This window comes from Lampris incognitus, chromosome 16, assembly GCF_029633865.1.
Source record: "Lampris incognitus isolate fLamInc1 chromosome 16, fLamInc1.hap2, whole genome shotgun sequence".
NCBI classification, from domain to species: Eukaryota; Metazoa; Chordata; class Actinopteri; order Lampriformes; family Lampridae; genus Lampris; species Lampris incognitus.
In genome coordinates, this window is record NC_079226.1 from 18,655,077 (window position 1) to 18,679,190 (window position 24,114).

The window sequence follows — 24,114 nt, forward strand, 5'->3', positions numbered from 1 at the left end:
CCCCGAACAGGCGGCCCAACTGACCAGAGGAGGCGCTAGTGCAGCGACCAGGACACACACCCACACCCAGCTTCCCACCCGCTGACACGGTCAATTGTGTCTATAGGGACGCCCGACTAAGCCAGAGGTAACACTGGGATTTGAACTGGCGATCCCCGTGTTGGTAGACAACGGAATAGACCACCACGCTACTCAGATGCCCCACGATGAAGGAATTTGACTTGGTGAGATGGTGATGTAAAAAACACAAAGGACATAATATAACAAATTAAAAATGAAAAGAAATAGGAGTATCTGAACACATCTAGAAAAGGTCATGCATGATTCAAAGAGGATCAACAACAATCTCTATATCTTGGAATATCAAGTGGGCGAGGGAGTAAGGGGGATTCAGGGAAAAATATAAATATCTTCTGTGTGGAGTGCAAATATTAATATTTGAATCTGCAGGCCTTCCGTCTCCACTATAGTATGCATGCATGGAGTACTGCACTGGTAAGAAACTTGTAGTGGCAGCTTGTAATGCCGTGGGACTGGTGCCAGCGCCGTACATGTATGTTAGTGGAGCGTCTCGTCGACTCGGCTGTCGGCTGTGTAACTCAGTCATTTGCAGGACCGTTGCAAAGCAGCGAGTGCCCGCATCCTGTGTCACCATAACTGCTGTTTCTAGAAAATCTCACGATTTCCTCTCCCCAGGGAGTGCCAACCCCTCGGCCCTTTCGTCCGATATTGACGACAGCGACGTTCCCCACCCCATAAAAGATTCATACCTCTTTAACAACCCCTGTGCCCGGCTCGCACTGCAGACAAGCAGATATCGGCCTCTTTATTGGGCCTTGTTGCTGCGTAGTCAACGGCGTGTGTAATAAAACAATGTACTATTCTGCCTGGCTAGCGAGTGGCCGGCATGGGGCGGGAGATGCTGTGCGCCGAGAACGAGGGTGGGGTACGGCGAAAGTGTTGATAAGCAGTGACATATTTGCCCCCCCCCCCTTACACCACCCTTACCACAGACATGCAACATGCATGCACAAAAAACACCGTCTTCCCACTTCACCTGGAATTGCTTCATCAATGCCCCCCCCACCTACTTGAACTTTTCAATGGTTTGATTAAAACCCTCCCTGCCTCCCTCTCTCTCTCTCTCTCTCTCTCTCTCTCTCTCTCTCTCTCTCTCTCTCTCTCTCTCTCTCTCTCTCTCTCTCTCTCTCTCTCTCTCTCTCTCTCTCTCTCTCTCTCTCTCCTTAACTAACTCACTTAAGGCACTCTTATCATGTGGGACTCTGCGGGGCTTCTGTGGCGATGCAAACATTTTACGACCAGGGCTAACTATGCCCATCTCTGCAGGTGGAAGAGTGCATATGGAAGGTGTAACACTTTTTTTTTAATCCATTTTCTAGGCCAGGTATCTCTGCAGCATTGCTGAGTTTTCTCAGCCCCCGGCTCTCTCCTGGCTCGAGGAAGCATTGCTGTGGCAGTAAAGCTGAGGAGCATTCGCTGTTGAAGTACCTCTCCTGATACCTAATGACCTCTAGCTGGGACATTAGACAAATTAGAACAGCGCGGGTTGAGCGTTCGACACGGCAAACGTCTCTCCCCAAAAGCAGCTGCCGTCTAATAAAATACAATGAAGTTGCGCCAAACTGAGACAGTTTTATGTGTCTTTTTCACCTCTTTGTTTTGTTTTTTTTCTCTCCATCACCCTCCTTTTTATAAAGTCTCCCTAGAATATTTGGCACTCGTCATTTAGCTAGATTATTTCTTCTGCTGCTCCTCGTTTCATCCTCTCTCCTTTCATTTGCTCTCTTCTCCTCTTCTCTTACTCCAAGCAAAATAGAGTCGGTACTTGACTGAGGAGCCATTCACCTGAGTGGCTCTGTCAATCTCTGACCAAATGGAGTTTGACACCGCGGTGTCTCCGCCGCAGTTTACACAATACTGTCTGTCAGGAGCCTTTGTTCTGACAAACATGTGAATAAAAACTCATATAGCTAGAAGAGTGCCCTCAACTCAGACCTCCGCCAGCCGTATCTCCCCTTCTCCACTGCTCGGACTTGGGGGACAAACCAGCTGAGGAGTTATCAGGAATCAGGAACACTTTGTCATATTGTTTTCCCCAGCCCACAGCAGTGCAACACAAAAGACAAAAACATATCTAAAAACTACAAGAACACATATATCAAACTACAAAAAATAAAAAGCACTGTCCAAGAGAACGAATGCCAGGATGACTGTTAGAACTGCCGGTCTGCATGGGCTAGTAGTTAGCTTAGCCTGCTGCGCTTCCGCATCCTGTCAGACCGCCCTCGGTGTTTCCTCCTCAGGCGCAGGTCCATGCAGGGCCGTGGTCCCTGGGCCCACCGGACGCAGCAGACCAGGCTCCCCCAGCCGATCCAACACCAGCTCTCTCAGCCAGACACCTTCGATTTAGCACTCGATTGCGGTGTAAAACAGGTGTTTCAAAGGTTTTGAATCACCGCAACCACGAAACGTTCTTGATTATCCAGTCATAAACGTGAACAGGAAATGTTAGACTTGATCGGTCCAGTAGTTGCAAGATTAGCCATGTAGGGGATTACAGACTGGATTATTTTTGATCAGTTCGGGATTTAGAAGGCAACAGATATGTTCTCGAGTGGCTGACGGTGCCCTGACTGGTTCTCCACATATCAGAAATAAGATTAAGGCTGTTTTTTTCTAGGTTTCAGAGATGATCACCCTAGACATACAAAATTGTAAAAAAAAATGTAAAGAAATAATATAAATTTAAAAAAAAATACAGTAATAATAATAATAATTAGTAAACTAAATAAATACATTGTAAAAAAAATGTCTTGTCCATTCATTTCCAGAAATTGTAAATCGATAATCCTGATACAATGCAACACTGTGGTATTCTTGGTGCGCGCCCAGTGTGAAGAGGTGTTGTTGTCTTTCTAGAGCTGCAGGACTGTGTGATATTCCCTGGAGTGTCTTTCTAGAGCCACAGGACTGTGTAATATTCCCTGGAGTGTCTTTCTAGAGCTGCATGACTGTGTGATATTCCCTGGAGTGTCCTTCTAGAGCCGCAGGACTGAGTAATATTCCCTGGAGTGTCTTTCTAGAGCTGCAGGACTGTGTGATAGTCCCTGGAGTGTCTTTCTAGAACTGCAGGACTGTGTGATATTCCCTGGAGTGTCTTTCTAGAGCTGCAGGACTGTGCGATAGTCCCTGAAGCTGGTCACGTGTGGAGGCCAGCGCCTGATGGTCATCGTTCTGGATCACCATCAGGCGCTGAGAACTACAGCACTGGGAACTACAGCTACTGAACGTGGTGTCTTCAAGAGGCAGATAGACACAAAACTGGTTTTATATACAATGAATGGCATCACATTCTTCCCCTGTACATGGACATGTACTAGAGCCAGGGTCAGAACCGACACAACCATGACCATGGACCCATTTGATGTTCTACAGTAGGTCACATGCACGCCCTCTGTTTTGATCTAGAAGCTAAGTATTAACGTAGCTGCTGTTTAAGGACCATTTCTATTTTTTTTGGCAGGGGGGTGGGGGGGGGGTGGGGGGCTCAGATGGCGAGCACCGAGTCAAAAGGCACGCTTGGCTTCAACAAAACGCACAACAAAAATACAAATGCACCTGTTTGTGTTGCGCTCCCATTGGACCCCCACGAGGCTTTTTTCCCTAAAAATACTCCAGACTGCTTGTCAGAAAGCAGAGGCAGTCCGTTTCCCCTTTTCTGTGTGCTGGCAGAGAGAAAAAATATCTCTATCCAGCAAGCAAAAAGAGCAAACAGCTTGCTCCTTCTGTTCCCCGGTGCACCACCAAGCCACAGGGCTGTCACCTACCACCCCTGGGCATCTCCACCTCAAAACGCATCTCCCCAAAAATCGCACTGTCAGGAAGCGTTGCAGTATTACAGCGCACATCTTCCAGTCTACTTTCCACCTCGTGTCAAAGCACTGTGAACTGATGCTGAGTTTTCCCATCCTGAAGTTTTCTACCTTTCTCCTTCTCCGGCGGCAGGGACAGTGGATGCCTGAAGCCGAGCAAGTGATGAAAACGCTTACTTAGCCTTTCGCATTAAAGCTGGTGCCAGGCAGGAGGAGCAATACTGCAAGGTGCACGGAAAAAACATTTTATAGTCCCCGTCCTCTGCCCCTCCAGTAATAAAGCATGCAGGCTCGGAGTTGGGAGGTAATGTTTCCATCTCGCTGCAGGAGAACTGGGGCTCTCTCCATACCTTTCATGATGGAAATTTTATCCCCAGCTGACCTATGGCAGCCCTCGCCCTTAATGGATCTATCCCGTGCCTTTTTCAAAGAAATACGTCTAATATCTGTACTCTACAGCGTGGTCCCCAGATAGTATGCTCTCATGCTGCTTTGTTTATAGCCACTATGAGTGCACTTGTGTCTGTTCATCTTGGGTCTGAGCCGGTTTTTCCACTATGAGCCACTTACTTTGCAAGGATTGCCATTCTTGCCCATTGTTTAAGATGGATTGCATTGGACCATATGTTGGTGCTGTTCACAGCTGCACAGTGTGAGTGGATGGTGATCAGGTACTTAATTAGATTGGCCGTGGTGATTAGAGAGCTGTGGTATAATGGATAATATGAGCCAGATGACTATCACCTGTGTGTGTGGGCACACAATGACACACACATACACACACAAACACACAGAGGATCAAAAAGGGTGGGGTCTATTATTTTTATGGCTGGGCATCGTACAGTTAAGCAACTGCAAACTGGATTAACTTCCTATACTTAAGTGGTAATACTCAGGGAACGTTAAATGAGAAAACACTCGTTTACAGCAGTTACCTGGAAAACACAGCGCCTAGCCACAGGTGGAGGAAAAATGGTCTTAAATTATGCCAAATGATATTATTATTATTATTATTATTATTATTATTATTGCTATCATAATAGTTGTTGTTATATTTCAAAGTGCCATATTCAGTAGATAGTAGAAGCTGCTCCAGCAATTACAGATTGTAAATTTGGATGTAGAAAGTGTTGACATGGTTAATGGGATGCTAAGATTTCCCATGCATCCAGGGACTGCACTGATGTACTGTATATATATCGTTTGTGCTGGGCCAGGTACCAGCCATTGATGCTGTGCAATAGCAACTAAGCTATAAAACTGTCAAACTCAGCACCTTTAGTTATACTTTTAAAGTTTGGTCAAATGTTTCAGGGATGCTAAGATTGATTTATAGTTTCACTTTGGAAGCGGGCCCAGGGAATGTCTTGTGTGTGTATGTGTGTGCGTGCGTGTGCGTGCATGCGTGTGTGTGTTTCTCTGTTGTGCTTTCGATCTTTTCTCCCTCTTTCTCCTTTTCTTTCTATGTATCTCTCACTCCATCTGCTTTTTTGCCGTGTGTGTGTGTGTGTGTGTGTGTGTGTGTGTGTGTGTGTGTGTGTGTGTGTGTGTGTGTTCTGTATCCAGCATGTGCAGCAGTTTGCCTCAAGATGCCAGGCATTAGCATGCTCCCATTTGCACACCAGGCCTGGGTCAGCACTCACTCATCTCATCACACACTTCTTTCCCATTCATCACCTCATTCCCATTTCTCATACCCCTCTAGGAAAGCAATCACTCTGTGTCCATGAATCACTCCATCAACAGTCTATACAAGTTTAGAGTTGATAGTTTTTCTACCTGAACATGCTCAAACGAACATTTCCAGTCTTGAAATACTTCCGCAGCTGACGGCCGCGGCTATGGACGTCCATCCATCCATTATCCAAAAGCTAATCCTGCTCTCAGGGTCGCGGGGATGCTGGAGCCTATCCCAACAGTCATTGCGCTGCGCGGCAGGCGGGGAGACACCCTGGACAAGTCACCAGTCCATCACTGGGCCCCAGTTCATCACAGGGCCCCAGTCCACCACATGGTCGGCCATGGACTTACTGTAGCTAGTTTTGATCCCTCAGAATAAAACATGGGATTTGAGAGGTACATAGGGGTGATATTATGGATCATCCTCATACTTAAAGAAACAATATGGAATTTTTGAAGTCTATCTTTATTTTATATTCACCGCTCGTGTAGTACATTGGAAGGTGTCGCTTTCAGAGTCATCCATCCTTTCACAGTCATCCATCCTTTCAGTCATCCATCCTTTTCTTCATGCTGGTGATGCAGCTCAAGCTTGCCAAATAGAGATCAATGCAATTAATGGGGACAAACCCACAATCCTCACTGTGTGCAAAAACACAGTTTAGCCAAAGCTAACATGATGCTACAGCTGTCTATCATAGCAAATTCAACTAGTCATCTTAAAACATAACTTTTTTTTTTGTGGTCGGTTACGTTCTTTTCCTACCTTTCTACTTCCTGCAACACAGCCTGCAAGCAATTACCAGCAGGAGTCACTTCGCTTTAACACAGCAAAGTGAATTAAGCAAAGAAAAAATTAAATAACCACTCAAATTAATTTATAGACAGACCCCTGTTGCATTATGTTACTGTAACTTCTCCTGAACGGTGGAGTGCTTTTTTTTTGTTGCACTGAATGAGGATTGTAGATTTGCCCCCCTATCAGTTGCACTGAACTGGAGCTGTTTGTCCAGCATGAGGAAAAAGGGGACTGAAAATCAAACCTACCTACTACATGGGCAGTGAGTATAAAATAGAGATAGATGTCAAAATTCTGCCCTATAGGGGCGTCCGGGTGGCGTGGCGGTCTATTCTGTTACCTACCAACATGAAGATCGCCGGTTTGAACCCCCGTGTTAACTCCGGCTTGGTTGGGCGTTCCTACAGACACAATTGGCCGTGTCTGCGGGTGGGAAGCCATTTGTGGGTATGTGTCCTGGTCGCTGCTCTATCGCCTCCTCTGGTCGGTCGGGGCGCCTGTTCAGGGGGGAGGGGGAACTGGGGGGAATAGCGTGATCCTCCCACGTGCTACGTCCCCATGGCAAGACTCCTCACTGTCAGGTGAAAAGAAGCAGCTGGCGACTCCTCATGTATCAGAGGAGGCATGCGGTAGTCTGCAGCCCTGCCCGGCTCGGCAGAGCGGTTAGAGCAGCGACTGGGATGGCTCGGGGAGTGTGATAATTAGCCAAGTACAATTGGGGAGAAAAGGGGGGGGGCCCAAAAAAGATTCTGCACTATTCCTTAAAATGTATCGCCATTTAACATAACTGGAGAGAGTATGTATTTGCGGATGGATCGGTCCGTACACCGTTCCAGCTTACTTCAGTAGTGTGTCTAGGGAGGATGCTGTATTGGTGGTTGGCACAAAGTATATTTCTCTTCACTTATCTTCTATGGTGTCCTTGTCTCTCATCTCTACTCCTCTCCTTTGAGGTTACTGCTGAGGAGACAAATAGTCTTGGAAGACACCTGCCTTCTGTACATGCAGAGAGAGAGAGAGAGAGAGAGGGAGAGAGAGATAGAGAGAGAGAGCGAGAGCAAGGGAGCGGGAGCGGGAGAGGGAGAGAGAGGGAGGTGTGGGTGTACCACAGTATGAGGCCAGCCACAGCCCAGCTGTATTTTGTTCTGCAGTGTCTGACCAGCTGTATCAATCTGTCCAGAGACTCAGTGTGTGTGCACGAGTCTCTGTATAGTGATGACCGGTGAAAAGACGCCTGCTGGAGATGTATTACCCAGAATCCCTGTGTCCCTAGTGTTACACAGCCACACAAGCAATCGGAGCCAGCTGCCATTGTAAGCTTTGTATGTGTCTTTGTGCACACACACGTTTCGCCTTGTGTTGTTTTGTTTTTTTTCCCCCGCCAAGCAAACGCCTCATCTGCTCGCTTTCTTCCAGCACTTCTGTATTCTGTATTCTGACCTCCCCTCCTCTCCTGTCCTCTCCTCTCCCCTCCTCTGCTCTCCTCTCCTCTGTCCCATAGGGCCAATCAGTGCCACCTTGGATCAATTTACAGTCAGTTCTAAGGATTCGTTGATACAGTATCAAGCAGGATCAGGACGATGAGAGGAAACGGGTTTGACCTCAGACAGTGAAGGAAAAGAGAGCAGGGTTCTAGGGTGGCTGGGTTTTACCACCCCACGTTGCTAGCTTAATGGGGGGGGGGGGTTAACAACTGCATTTTCTCCCGGCAAAGGGGGAATATGTGCAGGTATGTGTATTCTTTGTCCCAGTATACACAGATGCATGCAATAAAACACACCAGTGGAAGTGACACGTACCCAAACAGAGGTTTTAAAAGTTGCAAATCTGGGCATCCAGGTAGCATAGCGGTCTATTCCGTTGCTTACCAACATGGGGGTCGCCGGTTTAAATCCTCGTGTTACCTTCAGCTTGGTTGGGCGTCCCTACAGACACAATTGGTCGTGTCTGCGGGTGGGAAGCCGGATGTGGGTATGTGTCCTGGTCGCTGCACTAGCGCCTAGTTCCCCCTCCCTCAAGGGAGGGGGAACTTGAGGGAATAGCGTGATCCTCCCACGTGTTACGCCCCCCTGGTGAAACTCCTCACTGTCAGGGGAAAAGAAGCGGCTGGCGACTCCACATGTATCAGAGGAAGCATGGGGTAGTTTGCAGCCCTCCCTGGATCGGCAGAGGGGGTGGAGCAGCGACCAGTAAGGCTCGGAAGAGTGGGGTAAATGGCTGGATACAACTGGGGAGGAAAAGGGGGGAACTTTTTTTAAAAAGTTGCAGGTCCTTGTTTGTGACACAGACATATCGCAGATGCACACATTTCTGACCAGGCCACACCAGCAGCTGAGGACTTCCAAAATGCCAATTTTACACATTTAAGGGGGGGGTGACGAGTTATGGAGCTGACAATGACAAGGGAAGTGTGGCTCTGTCAGGTGGTCAAAGATAATAAAGCTCAAATATATCCTTTGATAAGTGGGGAGATGTGCTCGGCTACCACAAAGGCACTGCTTTGCAGATTTGACGCTTTCAAACTAGAGCTGTGTCAGTTGAAAACCGATGAGTGATGACGGCATCAGTGTAGATTGCTCGGTATGGTATACTGCAAGCCAGCAGTAATACAAGCCAAATGGGGGCATTAGGGAAACACATATCTTACTGTAGCACTTCAGACCCCCAGCCACATCTCCCTTAAATGTGGGCTTATGGGGTCTCCAAAACTGGCTAACTTTGGCTCTGCATCACTGCAGAGAAATACTTGGCTCCTTTCTCCTCTTGTTTCACATCGTTTATGTCTTGGAGGCACTCTGAAACTTTAGTTGCTGGTTTCCCCCCAGACTCTGCTCAGCAATACACTGACAGAGCGTGCGCACCCCGTTGTTAAAAGGATCTGAAAGTCCGTATCCTTGAGCTGATGCCGTGTGCCGCACGACCTGCTGAGATGCAGCGGACCTTCACCCAAACACAGATCCTCCCAGCTCCTCCTGAGGGTGATTTGTTTCAAACGCCATACTATTCCCTCTAGCACATCCAACCAACTAACGCGAGCCATGAAAGATGCTCCACAAAAGCAGGACTCCTCATCTTTTTTCTTTTGGTGAGGAGGGCTGCAAACATCAGTGGTTCAGTTCTTGATGTGATCAAGGTGGAAAGTGAGGAGAGAGAGGAGACTAGCAGAAAGGATACCAAAAATTCATGTTTCGATTATCACGCTAATAAGGACAATCAGGTCAGGAATTATTCCTCCTTTACTCCCCGCGATGGCCCATTAGCTGCTTTTGAAAAACTGTTACATCACTAATTGCCATCATCCATAATCATTATTTAGTTGGAAGCATTTTTGGCATAGAATAAACATGACCCCCCCCCCCACCACCACCACCAGTCCAAGTCGTGGCACCGACGTAATGGAGATAATTTCACTAGATGGCAACCCAAGTTTAAAACTTTCACGTAAGTCTATACCTGAAGTACAGGGAGAGATAGATTAGTTAATGAGACACGTTTGCAAAATCACGGTCACCATGCAAAATTCCCCACCAATGAGGTTGTTGCTTGTGAGAGAGCCATTAGAGTCAAGCAAGTAGGGTGACTTGTCTTTGTAGCAATAGCAAGCCAGTCATTGGCATGCTTTTAGCACATCTCACGCTACTCTCGAAGGAACAAGATGGGGTTTTCATGTGCCGGTGTGCATTCAGATTCTTCTGTACACGCACCAACGTAGACTGAGAAACACACACACACACACACACACACACACACACACACACACACACACACACACACACACACACACACACACACACACACACACACACACACACACTAGTAGGAACGATAAAACATATTCTCTAGATTCAGTGAGAGAGGGCAAGGAGAGAAAGAGTGAGAGGGAAGGAGCGAGAGCTATGCCAAAGTCAACACCAATGTCAAGCTGCCCTCAGAGACTATCTTCACTATTAGCACATTGTAATGAAAGACGGTTCAATCACTCATGTTTACTTCACTGCTATGTATAGCACACTAATTAGGCTTGACCTTTTCATTGACACTGATGCTAAACCACAGAGATATTGGAATATGATATCTATATATGCTTATATATATAAATATGGGTTCCAGCCAAAATCCAGCAGCCTGAGACTGTACGATAAGCAAAAAGATGGGGGCCAAGGGTTAGTGAGTGTCAGGACCACTATCCAGGATGAACTGCTGAGTGAGTACCTCAGGCAGCAGAAGACAATATGTGGAGGAAGAAGGAAGAGGCAGTATCATGGAAGATCAAGCCACTCCATGGAATGTACCATCGACAGATAAAAGACATAGCTGATATCGAGAAATCTTACCAGTGGCTAGAAAAGGCTGGACTGAAGGACAGCACAGAGGCTCTGATCATAGCAGCGCAAGAACATACACTCAGGACCAGATCGATTGAGGCAGGGGTCTACCACACCACACCAGACCCAAGATGCAGGCTGTGCAAAGACGCCCCAGAGACAGTCCAGCACTTAGTAGCAGGGTGTAAAATGCTAGCTGGGGAAGCGTATACTGAAAGGCATAACCAAGTGGCTGGGATAGTGTACTGGAATATCTGTACTGAATACAGACTGGACGTCCCCAAGTCCAAATGGGAGACACCACCAAAGACAGCAATAGTGATTGATGTAGCAATCTTGAGAGACGGCAACATCAGGAAGAAAGAGCATGAGAATCTAGAGAAATACCAAGGGCTGAGGGAAGAACTAGATCAGATGTGGAAGGTGAAATCCAGCGTAGTCCCAGTAGTAATAGGAGCATTAGGGGCTGTGACCCCCAAACTCGGAGAGTGGCTCCAGCAGATTCCAGGAACAACATCTGAGGTATCTTTCCAGAAGAGTGTAGTTCTAGGAGCAGCTAAGACACGGCGCCGAACCCTCAAACTCCCAGGCCTCTGGTAGAAGTTGAGGAAGATACCACCCGAAAAAGGGGGTGAGACGGATTTTTGTATATGTGTATATATATATATACTAACTAAAAGCAGCAGAAACCCTTCTCATGAAATCATAGCTCCAGCTTCTATAAATTGACCCATCTTAACCCAAGCAGGGTGCTGTCCTTCTCAGCTGGGCTGGCATCAATTTGTGCTCCAGTTTATACATGATTGATGGCAGTGAGTATCCCTTCCTCCATGACAGCCAGGTGTGACCAGGGATAAGTGAGTGTGTGGGCTTGACGGAGGGGGTTGATGACGGAGAGGGGAAGAGAAAGAAAGAGAGCGAATGTCAGACACATAATTCTACTCGGATGCGGGGGCGAGACTGGGGACCAAAGCCAGGCGTGAGCCAGACAGGGGTGGAGACAACAGAGCTAGCCACTCTGATTAAAGAGGTTCTCGTGTGTACATAGTGTGCCTGCATTTGTCTGCGTGCACATATACGCGAGTGTGTACATGCCAGTGTGTGTGTGTGTGTGTATATGTGTGTGTCTGTGTGTGTGTGTGTGTAATGGTAATGGGACAGACAGGAATGTGAACCATGGATCAATACTGCTCTTCTATGGCCCAAATCAACCCTGTAGATACTCAGCAAGTATCGGGACTGATTGCATGTTCAAGTTCAGTGTGTTCAGAGTGTTGATGTGCCATAGAGGGCTATTCATGTCAATCTGCGCCTGAGTTGAATAAAATTTTCATATCGATCTACAGCTGTTAGCATTATTCAATATCTCCCATAATAGCCTCGCAAATGACACGGTCAATTGCCGCAGACACCATTAAGCACAGCAGATGTGCTTTCTATGTTGTGCAGATGCTCATCAGTAAATCTGCCCCCTGGATCTCTAGTCTTAACAACTTCTTGTGGCACGTACTGTAACACGTATTTCTTACAGTATGTGTCTTAAGTAGGTAAAAGCCACATTAGGCAGCCGTCTAACGTGCTCAGAATGAGACCTCCTCTCACTGACATATCTGAGGCACAAACATGGATGGGAAATAATGTGTCATGAATGTCCTTTGAGGACCCTCGGGGCTTGTCACATTGGCTTTCCTACAGTGCATCTGAGGCTCATATGCGAGCATGCACGCTCAAAATAGACCTACGCACAAGCACACAGCATAGCTTCCTATACACATTTGCACTGATGCAGTGCAATGGAGTGCTGTTGCTAGCACTGCTGCACTCTGCTCTCAACACAATCCCCTCACATTAAATAATGCAGCTGGCCATTGTATAAATGCAGCCTTTCTCTCTCTCTCTCTCTCTCTCTCTCTCTCTCTCTCTCTCTCTCTCTCTCTCTCTCTCTCTCTCTCTCTCTCTCTCTCTCTCTCTCTCTCTCTCTCTCTCTCTCTCTCTGTCTCTCTCTCTGTCTCTCTCTCTCTCTCTCTCTCGCTCTCTCTCTCTCTCTCGCTCTCTTTCTCAAACACACACACGCACACCCTGACTCTCTTGCGCTCACTTCCTAGCCTACATCAGCAGATTGTGCTTGCTCTGCTTTCTGGAAGAGGAACTATATCCAATTCAGCATTTACACAGCCACTGCTATAAACACTATCAGCCCATTTACACAACAGCAGCACAAGATGTTTGATTTTAGTTTCAGGCTCCCACAATCATGTGAATTGGGGAGATGCTTGCTGGCACAAACAGCTTTGCTCAAGGATATAATTGTCAAAATATACCTATACAAATCCGGGGCAGATGCATGGCTTTTCTCTGTCAAAGATCAGTTTCATTTATTCATTAATTGCGTCGCATTTGAAGAATCCCTTAAACCTAAACATGTAGAACAGTTGTGAAAAATGGTTAGTTATTAAGTTGCTGATTTCATAACAAAATCCTTCATTACCCGAGAGCCGAGAGCTGTTTGGGCTTATGTAAATGGTGCTAATGTTGAGTTAAACATGCCCAATAATAATGTAATTGTCAAAAGCAAATATCAGAGTCTGAACCAAAGAAAAGGAATTTTATTCCTTTTAGGATCTTCTTGGGTTTGTCTAGATTATATTTTGCATTTAAATTTTTGTGCTTTCGAATATTGGACGAGTCAAGGTAATGAAAATACTGCAAACCTAAGAAAAGAAGAGACATGTTGACGTATAGATGGGGAAATTTCAGGGTTTCAATTCCCCGTTTGTGGAATTACATTCCAGAGGTCTCATAAGACTTTCTCAGATTGATCATGTTGAACCAGTCAGAAAACCAACATTTTTTTCCACTTCTGGAGTAGAAAGATGGTGGCACAAATTCACATTTGCAGCGGGCTCACCCAGTGCCGGTGTGGGAAGATGGCGGCGCGAATTCATGTTTGTGGCGGCCTCTCCCAGTACCATCCATGCAGTGTCTTTGTCCACGTCTGCATCTAAGTTTTGTCTTCATTTGATGGCTGGGACAGCTGGCGCTGGTTCGGCTGAGAGAGCTTGGTCTGATGTGTCCTGTGGGCCCAGAAGCTGCACCTGAGGAGGTAACACCGAGGGCGGTCTGACAGGACATGGAAGCGGGACAGGCTAAGCTAAGTGTTAGCCCATGCAGACCGGCAGTTCCCATAACACCGACGGCGGCCTGGCGGCGGCCACACCTGGGGAGGTTTGCTGAGGGTGTCTGGCTGGGACAGCTGGCTTTGGATCGGCTAAGGGAGCCTGGTCCGCTGCGTCCGGTAGGCCCAAGGACCACGGCCCCTGCCCGGAGCTGTGCACGAAGAGGAAACGCCGAGGGCGGTCTGACAGGACATGGAAGCGGGGCAGGCTAAGCTAACTGCTAGCCCATGCAGACTGGCAGTTTCGACAGTCATCCTGGCTGGCGTTCGTTCCCTTGGACAGTGATTTTTTTTGTTTAGTTTGGATGTGTGGCTATATATGTTTTAGTTTGGATGTGTGTTCTTGTAGTTCTTGTAGTTTTTGGATATTTGTTTTTGTCTTTGTGTTGCACTGCTGTGGGCTGGGGGAATGAAATGAAATGGCAAAGTGTTCCTGATTCCTGAAAAGGAAAACATCACGCACACACACACACACACACACACACACACACACACACACACACACACACACACACACACACACACACACACACACACACACACACACACACACACACACACACACGGACACGGACACATGTACTTGGATGTGTCCAAACAAATATACACATACATAACATCTTCTCTAGCCCCAAGTCATACATAGCTGCTCTCTGTCCCGTGTGCATGTATACTTAGATCATTTTTTCTTTGGAAACCTGGAGCACCCCCTTCAATATCCTCAACCTCATCTGCTCCATATAAACAGTGTAAATAGCCTAAAGGAGGCTGGGTCAACCCGAAGGGATCAGCCGGGGATAATTTCTTTTTGATCATCACGTTTAGGGGAGCACTGTCCAATTAGTTTGGCACAGGGAGAGAAACAAGATAACTTGTGTAGGAGGGATGAGATTTGTTAGTCATCAGTGTGAACGCTGCATGGTGGGCTCGGCGCTGGGTTTAATCTTGGCCCAGATATTTTTGGCTCAGAACATTGATATATAGGATAGCCGATCAATAGCATAGTCATCTGTACTCAGATTTCAAGGCATTTTAAATTAGAAGATATGCAGATTAATGTGCAGTAACACAGAAACAAGATACTGCTCGACATGGAAAATATTTTTTATTTTTTTTTGCACCTACCAGAGCGTCAAGTACAGTGAAGCCACAGGAAAGAACCTCTGGAGCAAAAAACAGATTCACTGTCTTGCTCAAGGGCCCTTTAGTAGGGCAGGTGCTTGGCCACATGGGAGTTTTGTTTTTTGTTCTGTCCCCCCCCCCTTTTCTCCCCAATTGTACTTGGCACAACACCCCACTCTTCTGAGCCATCCTGGTCACTGCCCCACCCCCTCTGCCGATCCAGGGAGGGCTGCAGACTACCACATGCCTCCTCCGATACATGTGGAGTCACCATCCGCTTCTTCTCACCTGACAGTGAGGAGTTCCGCCAGGGGGAAGTAGCGCGTGGGAGGACCACGCTATTCCCCCCAGTCCCCTCTCCCTCCTGAACAGGCAACCCAACTGACCAGAGGAGGCGCTAGTGCAGCGATCAGGACAAATACCCACATCCGGCTTCCCACCCGCGGACACGGCCAATTGTGTCTGTAGGGACGCCCGACCAAGCCAGAGGTAACACAGGGATTCGAACCGGCGATCCCCTCGTTGGTAGACAACGGAATACACCGCTACGCCACCCGGACGCCCAACATGGGAGTTTTAGTCCAAGTTCTGAGCTTGAGTCATTCAAGACGCCCCCCCCCCATACACACACACACACCTTCCCCAACTTTGGTAGGATTATTGTGTGTACATACCGGGGCTCTCTCTCGACGTGATGCATGTGCCCACAGCACACATGCGCCCCCAAATACACATGCACGCGAACATACACACAAGGGCGCATGCATACAAACAGGCACGCAAACAAACTGAAGTCCCTCTGTTTTGATTTGACAGGATGATGAAGTGGTCCTGCAGTGTGTGGCCTGCATCCAGAAGGAGAATCGTAAGTTCTGCTTGACCGCTGAGGGGCTTGGCAATCGGCTGTGTTACCTGGAGCCCACATCAGAGGCAAAGGTAGGCAAAGTGACCATCGTGTTGTGTGAGCTTTTCTGTGACCCCACAGCTGTCCAGTGGGTCAGATAGTAGATGCATGTTAGTGGCGTGGGCCATTTCTGTTCTGCCCTTTGTTCACCAACGGACACCTTCCACCGCAATCGACTCTAGGTTTAATTTCGGTGGCATCGTTGAATGTACAGTATAATCGTCAACTTTGTGTTACACACAAATGAAGTCGTGCAGAAAAATCAACAAAACTCATATAAAAACACGGTTTGTGGAAAAATGGGGAAGTTGAGGAGGTACATCCATCCAGACGAGAGCTCCATGGTAACCAGACATCCGCTTGACTCGTTCTCATCCAATAAGTGACGAGCATCTGAGACACACAGACGAGCCGCTCTGCACGTCATCAAAAGCACGAGCAGCCACGCCCACCTCCACGTTCACCTCCATTCATCTATGTACCCAGAGCTCCTCTGATAGTTAATTGGGCAGTTATTTCCAGAAATCACAGCCCGGGTCCTTTTTTTTAATTATTTTTTTACTGTCATTTGCCACAGCTTTGATGCAGCTGGGCTGACGCATTCAGCGGCTTGTGTGGCTAAGTGCAAAGTTTTAAAGACGAGGGATGAGTTGAGGTTTAATCATTTGCCTTTCTATTCAGTGATTTGGCTGCATTGCTATAGTTTAACAGATCCAAATCATGGAGCATTAACATGCGCACAACCGTCCCCCCCCCCCCCTGCGTTTTGCACACTGTTAACGGGGGGAAATGGTTAGAAATAGCCAAGGCTCAGTGTTTTCGGTTTTTACCGATTTTCACCGAAAAATACCCAGATTTTTGTAAAAGGAGCAAATCGGTTCAAACTGATTTCCACCCGGATTTTATGTTTCCACGGATCCAAAAGTTGTTCCTGTTCGTGTGAGGTTATGTAACAGTGCCCTCTTGTGGCGAAATTCGGCATGCTGGGTGGCTTTGAAAAACTAAAACCCGAAAACGCTGAGCCTTGAAAGTAGCATGGTGATTATTGGCTGCTGGAAAAGACCACCTCATCTCTGCTGCTAACCTGGCATTGCCGTTTTCCCATAGCGGAACCTGTCGACAGTGAAGACTAATTGGCTCTTTCCTCATTGATTGTTCTTTTAATCATAATCCATTAGCATTGTTAGAGATTAATTTCACGTTGGCTATGATTCCAGGCTCATGCACATAGCATAGCTCAGCATGCTGAGGGGCTCTGCATGGGACGAGATGGACAGAAACTCTGCAAATGGAGGAGAGACACTGAGAGGAAAGGGTGGATGATATATGGAAAGTTTTTGCTTGTGTATGCAGGCAAATATCTGTGTGTCGCTGACACGTACAGACGCACAGCGTCATCTCTGTATGCAGCTCTCCCCTCCATCCTCACCGGGGGATGGAGAGACACTGAGAGGATAGGGAGGTTTCTTCTTCTTCCACTGCATTTTGGACGGTAATTATACCTGACAGGTGTGATGGATGTTCTCCCCGTCTGCCACTTTGTCTTCATTGCCTGCCGTTTTTATGAAAAGGCATCACTGATTCCCCCCCACCCCCCACCCCAGGGATCGGCGATGGAGAGGTGAAAACACCCAAGATGGCAATTTAGGAGCAGGGTGGTGGGACTGACTGGGATGTGCCCCCCTTTTCCCCTTGGCAAGCCAGTCTTGTTGTAGCAGACAAGTGGAGGTTGATTTAAACCTCGCACAGTTTAAACGGCAACATCAATCAGCCAATGAGCAGGCGGCTGATTGTGACATACGGCCAGGGGCTCCCCCCTGTCAACAACTCAATGTTATGACCACAGGAGAGTAAACACCCACATCTCGTGGTTTCACTGGTGCTCTGTATATTTTACACAAGTAAAGAGTCTTTAATTAGATATACAGCTATACAAGCATTACACTATTTGCATATAACTAGCTCCGGTTTATGCCACGCCCCCTTGAGTAACACTTATAATGATTCCCCCAATTAAGCCGAACAGGAAAGGGGAACTAGGAGGTCACCCCCACAGGGCCACCAGCTTTCACCCATTCTGCTCTCCTCCCTAGAGAGAGACTCAGAGAGATCGTATAAGCGTCCCAGCCTGACGCTTAGCAATACCCCTCTGCAGTCACACATAAGGCCCATAATAACAACAAAAACAAACACAACTAAACAAAGCCAGACTGATGATAAACAGAAGGTGAACGAGCTGCTGGGTGGCTTCTCCCCTGGCCTCGGCCGGTCAGACAGGCGACATCCAGCTGTGGCTGCAGAGTCGTGGGTCCTCTTAGCATTTTCAGTGCTTCCAATTGCCAGGACGCTCCTCTGTCCCCGCCCACTATCGCAGCAGGAGAGGGCAAAGGTCAGCCGTTACTCACCCAGGAAAATGAGGGTGCGGCTGGATCTCTGCCAGTCAGGCGCCTGTCCTCCCTAGGTATTCTCCCCCAGTGGCATGCCTAAATAGAGAGAGAGAGAGAGAGAGAGAGAGAGAGAGAGAGAGAGAGAGAGAGAGAGAGAGAGAGAGAGAGAGAGAGAGAGAGAGAGAGAGAGAGAGATATGGAGAGAGAGAGAGAGATATGGAGAGATATGGAGAGATAGGGTGATGCGTAGGCATCCCTGGTATAATGAAATGCTGCAAAGTTGTTTTGTCTTGCACGGCCTTTGTGCGGGCCCGACTCATCAAGTTACAAGCCCCTGGGCACAAATGTGTGATGGGCCCCTAGCCAACTTGGTGTGCTGGTCAGGCTTTTATTTCTTACGTTAATAAATCAGGCCGAGCGTACAGGGCATATATGGACTAGTGCTAATTCATTATGGAGAGCGCTGTACGTCATTATGAAATGAAAAGGAACCCTGGACACAGAAACATGATACGACCCGACTAAGAGACTCAAGTATCTGATATTAAAAGGAAAAGAAAGCAGCCACAGCTTTGGTTTTGTCTGTCTGACTGACTGTATGTGTGTGTCTGTCTGTCTATATGTCTGTGTGTCTGACTGACTGTGTGTGTGTGTGTCTGTGTGTGTCTGTCTGTCTGTCTATATGTCTGTGTGTCTGACTGTCTGTCTGACTGTCTGTCTGTCTGTGTGTGTGTGTGTGTGTGTGTGTGTGTGTGTGTGTGTGTGTGTGTGTGTGTGTGTGTGTGTGTGTGTGTGTGTGTGTGTGTGTGTGTATATGTCTGTCTGTCTATATGTCTGTGTGTCTGACTGTGTCTGTCTGTCTGTGTGTCTGACTGTGTCTGTCTGTCTGTCTGTCTGTCTGTCTGTCTGTGTGTCTGACTGTCTGTCTGACTGACTGTCTGTCTGTGTGTGTGTGTGTGTGTGTGTGTGTGTGTGTGTGTGTGTGTGTGTGTGTGTGTGTGTGTGTGTGTGTGTGTGTGTGTGTGTGTGTGTGTGTGTGTGTGTGTGTGTGTGTGTGTATGTGTCTGTCTGTCTATATGTCTGTGTGTCTGACTGTGTCTGTCTGTCTGTGTGTCTGACTGTGTCTGTCTGTCTGTGTGTCTGACTGTCTGTCTGACTGACTGTGTGTGTCTGTCCATCTGTCTGACTGTGTGTGTCTGGCTGTCTGCCTGACTGACTGACTGTGTGTGTCTGTCCGTCTGTCTGACTGTGTGTGTGTGTCTGACTGACTGTGTGTCTGTCCGTCTGTCTGTCCATCTGTGTGTGTGTGTCTGTCTGTCTGTGTCTGACTGTCTGTCTGTCTGTCTGTTTGTCTGTGTGTGTGTGTGTGTGTGTGTGTGTGTGTGTGTGTGTGTGTGTGTGTGTGTGTGTGTGTGTGTGTGTGTGTGTGTGTGTGTGTGTGTGTGTCTGTCCATGTGTCTGTCCGTGTCTGTTCGTGTGTGTGTGTGTGTGTGTGTGTGTGTGTGTGTGTGTGTGTGTGTGTGTGTGTGTGTGTGTGTGTGTGTGACTGTCTGACAGTATCCTTCTCCCTACTTCTCTCCCCAGTTGCTGTTAGAAAGACTTCTTCTTCTGGGCTTTCCTATTAGCAAACTCAGTCACAAAGTCACAACTTCATCAAAGTCCAAGTTCCTGACAAATTCAGATTCGATGGCCATCGCGCTGTTCTGAGTTCATTTTTAATTCTTGCCATCTGTGAAAATGAACTTTCTCCTTCGCAGTTTGTCACCGGCAGAGTAAAAAAAAAGAAAAGAAAAGAAATTATGTCGGGCTAAAAGACGTTGGGGAAAGCTGAATGCAGACCATGTTTCAAGAGCACTTGCAGCAGTTTTGGAGGAGACTTATGATCCTGCTCGCTCTGTACAAAGCACCTGAGTTGGATAATTTTATCTGCTAAGTTCTGATCTAAATCAGACGGGTACGAAGCTCAGAGTGCGTCCGCCTGTTCACGATCGGAGGTCAAATCCTGGGATTCTGAATCACAACCTTGTCATTAATGATCCGGTATTCATCCATTCTCTGGTCTTAACAGCCGACCAACTTGTCGATTATGACATTGAACGTCTCCACCGGGTATCCCTCCCGGCCTTGCAGCTTTACTTCATGCTCTGCAGACTCCTCTCAGAAGGCTTTGCGCTTTTTCGGGTGGGGACCAGGTTCAAATGTAATGTAACACGGACCATCCATCCATCCATCCATTATCCAAACCGCTTATCCTGCTCTCAGGCTTGTGGGGATGCTGGAGCCTCTCCCAGCAGTCATTGGGCGGCAGGTGGGGAGGCACCCATTCACACCTAGGGACAATTTAGTATGGAGTCACCTGACCTACATGTCTTTGGACTGTGGGAGGAAACCGGAGCACCTGGAGGAAACCCATGCAGACACGGGGTGAACACGCAAACTCCACACAGAGGACGACCTGGGGCGACCCCCAAGGTTGAACAACCCCGGGGCTTGAACCTAGGACCTTCTTGCTGCGAGGCGACCGCGCTAACCACTGCGCCACCCGTAGCACCGACTGTTGACCAAGTATATCATTCTGTTTAGGTAAAAAAAAAAAAAAAGCAAGTGTGTTTTTGATTGGTTTTATGTGGTGTCATGACCAGAAATTTGAAAAATAAATGTTTTTCCTTTCTTTTTTTTCTTTTTTTTTTGTGCTTCTTTTTTGTGCTTGCCCAGAATGCCCACTGGATAATCCAGCCCAGCCTTTGTGAGAAGGATGCCTATCATCTGTGTTTCAGTGCATTTTGAAATTATCTGAATTACATGCCAGCAGCCATACCAACATGCAGCCTGGTGCTGCCAAACGACAGAAGCTAAGCAGGTGTGGGCTTGGCTAGTACTTGGGTGGGAGACCTCCCAGGAAAACTGAGTTGCTGGAAGTGGTGTTGGTGGGCCAGTAGGGGGCAGTCTTTCCCCTGGTCCTAATTTAAAAAAACAACAACAAATATCAAATCCCAGTGCAGTGACGGGGGCATTGAGCTGTAGGAGATGCCGTCCTTCGGGTGAGAGATTGAACCAAGGTCCTGACTCACTGTGGTCATTAAAGATCCCATGGCACCTATTGCAAAGAGTAGGGGGTTCCCCAGTGTCCTGGCCAAACTCCCAACCTGGCTCTCTCCATCTGGTCACCTAATCATCCCCCCATGTCATTTGCTCAATGGCTCCTCCTGCTCCACCTCAAGCTGATGTGTGGTGGGCATTCTGGTGCAAAATGGCTGCCGTGCATCACCCAGGTGGGTGCTACACATTGGTGATGGTTGAAGTTGAGTTGCCCCTTCAATGTGAAGCGCTTTGGGTGTCTAGATAAAGCGCTATATAAATGTAATTATTATTTCTTTCACGTTTCCTGTTTTATATCCTATAGAGCCGGGTCCAAACTAGATAAAGCGCTATATAAATGTAATTATTATTTCTTTCACGTTTCCTGTTTTATATCCTATAGAGCCGGGTCCAAACTATGGACCCTAGGCACTTAGGGCAGCTGTCACTTGATTGACAGTACTCGATGTAATATGTGGGCTGTTCCAAGTAGGGTGATCTTCTGGACTGCACTGACGTTGATTATTATTATTATTATTATTATTATTGTTGTTGTTGTCTAATTAAATCTAAATTCTTTTAAATGGGAGTGTCCGTGTGCATTCGGAAGTACTATTTGTGTGCGCGTGCTAGCTAGTGTGGCTCCGGTTGTGTTTTTAGTGCACGCTCCAACAGCTAATGCTCAAGCGAAGACATTTGGTGTTAAAGGAAATCAATGTCTCGCCCCCCAAAATAAAACACGTCATTAAATTTGATATCAAGTCTAAGTTCTTTTGGCATCTGGGGACTGATGCTGCGTTCTGTATCCGGCCCCTGGTGGCTATCCGGAGTGAGATGCTTGGAGCCTAATAAATACATTTGCTAGTGTCACTCTCAATCAGCTCACGCCTGTTTGTTTTACTACAGCAGCTCATCAGTCTCCCCCGGAAACATACGAAACTACACTTAATTTAGGATGAACACAGTTATATCCCAAACCAACTTCAATTTTAACATGCACTGATATCACCGTGATGGCTCACATCACTGTCCGGTTTGGTTTGGCCACCAAACAGGACAGGGACAGTTAGGTCTGCAGAGAAAATCATGCCAGCCTGCCCTCCATTCAGGACTTATACACCTCCAGAGGCAGGAAACAGGCAGGCAACATCACTGCAGAACCGTCACACCCTGGTCACAACCTGTTCCAACTCCTCCCCTCTGCTTAGCACTGTCAATAAATCCAACCATTTTGTATATACTGTACATTTTACTTATACTGGTACACTCTGTCATGTCAACCTACCTCAGGCATGTCTGTAAGTAACCTGCTAACATCTGTTTCAGCATCTCTGATAGATCCTCTGCACCGTTGCACTTTATCACCTCTTATTTCACCTGTATAAATCATCCATCCATCCATCCATTTTCCGAACCGCTAATCCTGCTCTCAGGGTCGCGGGGATGCTGGAGCCTATCCCAGCAGTCATTGGGCGGCAGGTGGGGAGACACCCTGGACAGGCCACCAGACTATCACACAGGGCCGACCATCCATCCATTATCCAAGCCGCTTATCCGAATTCGGGTCGCAGGATGCTGGAGCCTATCCCAGCAGACATTGGGCGGCAGGTGGGGAGACACCCTGGACAGGCCGCCAGTCCATCACAGAGCCGAGCCAACACACACACACACACACACACACACACACACACACACACACACACACACACACACACACACACACACACACACACACACACACACACACACACACCTAGGGGCAATTTAGTATGGCCGATTCACCTGACCTACATGTCTTTGGACTGTGGGAGGAAATTGGGGCACCTGGAGGAAACCCACACAGACATGGGGGGAATATGCAAACTCCACACAGAGGATGGCTCAGGATGACCCACAAGGCTGGACTACCCCGGGGTTCGAACCAGGACCTTATTGCTGTGAAGCGACCGCACTAACCACTGCGCCACTGTGCCGCCCCTGTATAAGTCAATCCTTGTGTATATGTATATCTGAAGATTGTTGTGTTGCAGTGTTGTTATTCTGTGTTAAGTACACTGAGAGTCATGAAACCGGAGTCAAATTCCATGTGTGGGCAAACCAACACGGCCAATAAACCTGATTCTGATTCTGATTCTGAAATGTGAATCAGTGTTACTTTAAATCTAAATTGGGTCATTTGAAGTTGGGAATTGAGGTTAGATTTACAGTACCTGCACGAATGAACTAGTTTGGGGGAAAGTTGAGATACTTAATAAGCAGGGCAGGGAGGGTGTTTAGGTTGGTATCATTTATCTTGTGGCCATACTCCACAGTAAACTTCGTCCTCGCTTACCTCATTCTGTCAGCAAAGTCCAGTCCTGTCCCGCTTGAAACATGCCATCTCTTATAATTCCCCTCTATCAAAACCCTTATCCGAGAGCTGAACCGCTGTAGACAGACCCGAGGAGACTTAATCTATATTTAAAGCAGCCTTTAATGAATCTCATCAACTCTATTTAGGCTTGAACTTGGATTAATAGTGCTGAAAATGCACGAGTCAGCACAAATTTTACAGGCGGACATCTAATCAGGATATCCCGCCGGTTTTAGATTATGTTGCAGTCCCAATTTTTCTCGGTTGTCTGTGGATATTTTGCTTGGTTGGCAAATAATTCCCCGCTAACTGAATCAAAATCAATACGGCGGGGAAGGTTGCGGAAGTTGTGCCAGTGGTCCTCTCGTTAGCGTTGCACAGGCCAGGGGAGGAGACGT

At 47.4% G+C, this 24,114-nt stretch overlaps 1 protein-coding gene across 1 annotated transcript in view; it reads left to right on the forward strand.

Annotated features, from left to right (window-relative positions):
* Positions 1-907: 907 nt before the first annotated feature.
* The window catches only part of LOC130125987 (ryanodine receptor 3-like), a 158,721-nt gene continuing 135,514 nt past the window's right edge, over positions 908-24,114 (forward strand). Inside the window, exons 1-2 of the mRNA XM_056295363.1 lie at positions 908-946; positions 15,811-15,930. Of these exons, the coding sequence (XP_056151338.1) occupies positions 908-946; positions 15,811-15,930 (159 nt within the window). The remainder of the gene's footprint in view (positions 947-15,810; positions 15,931-24,114) is intronic.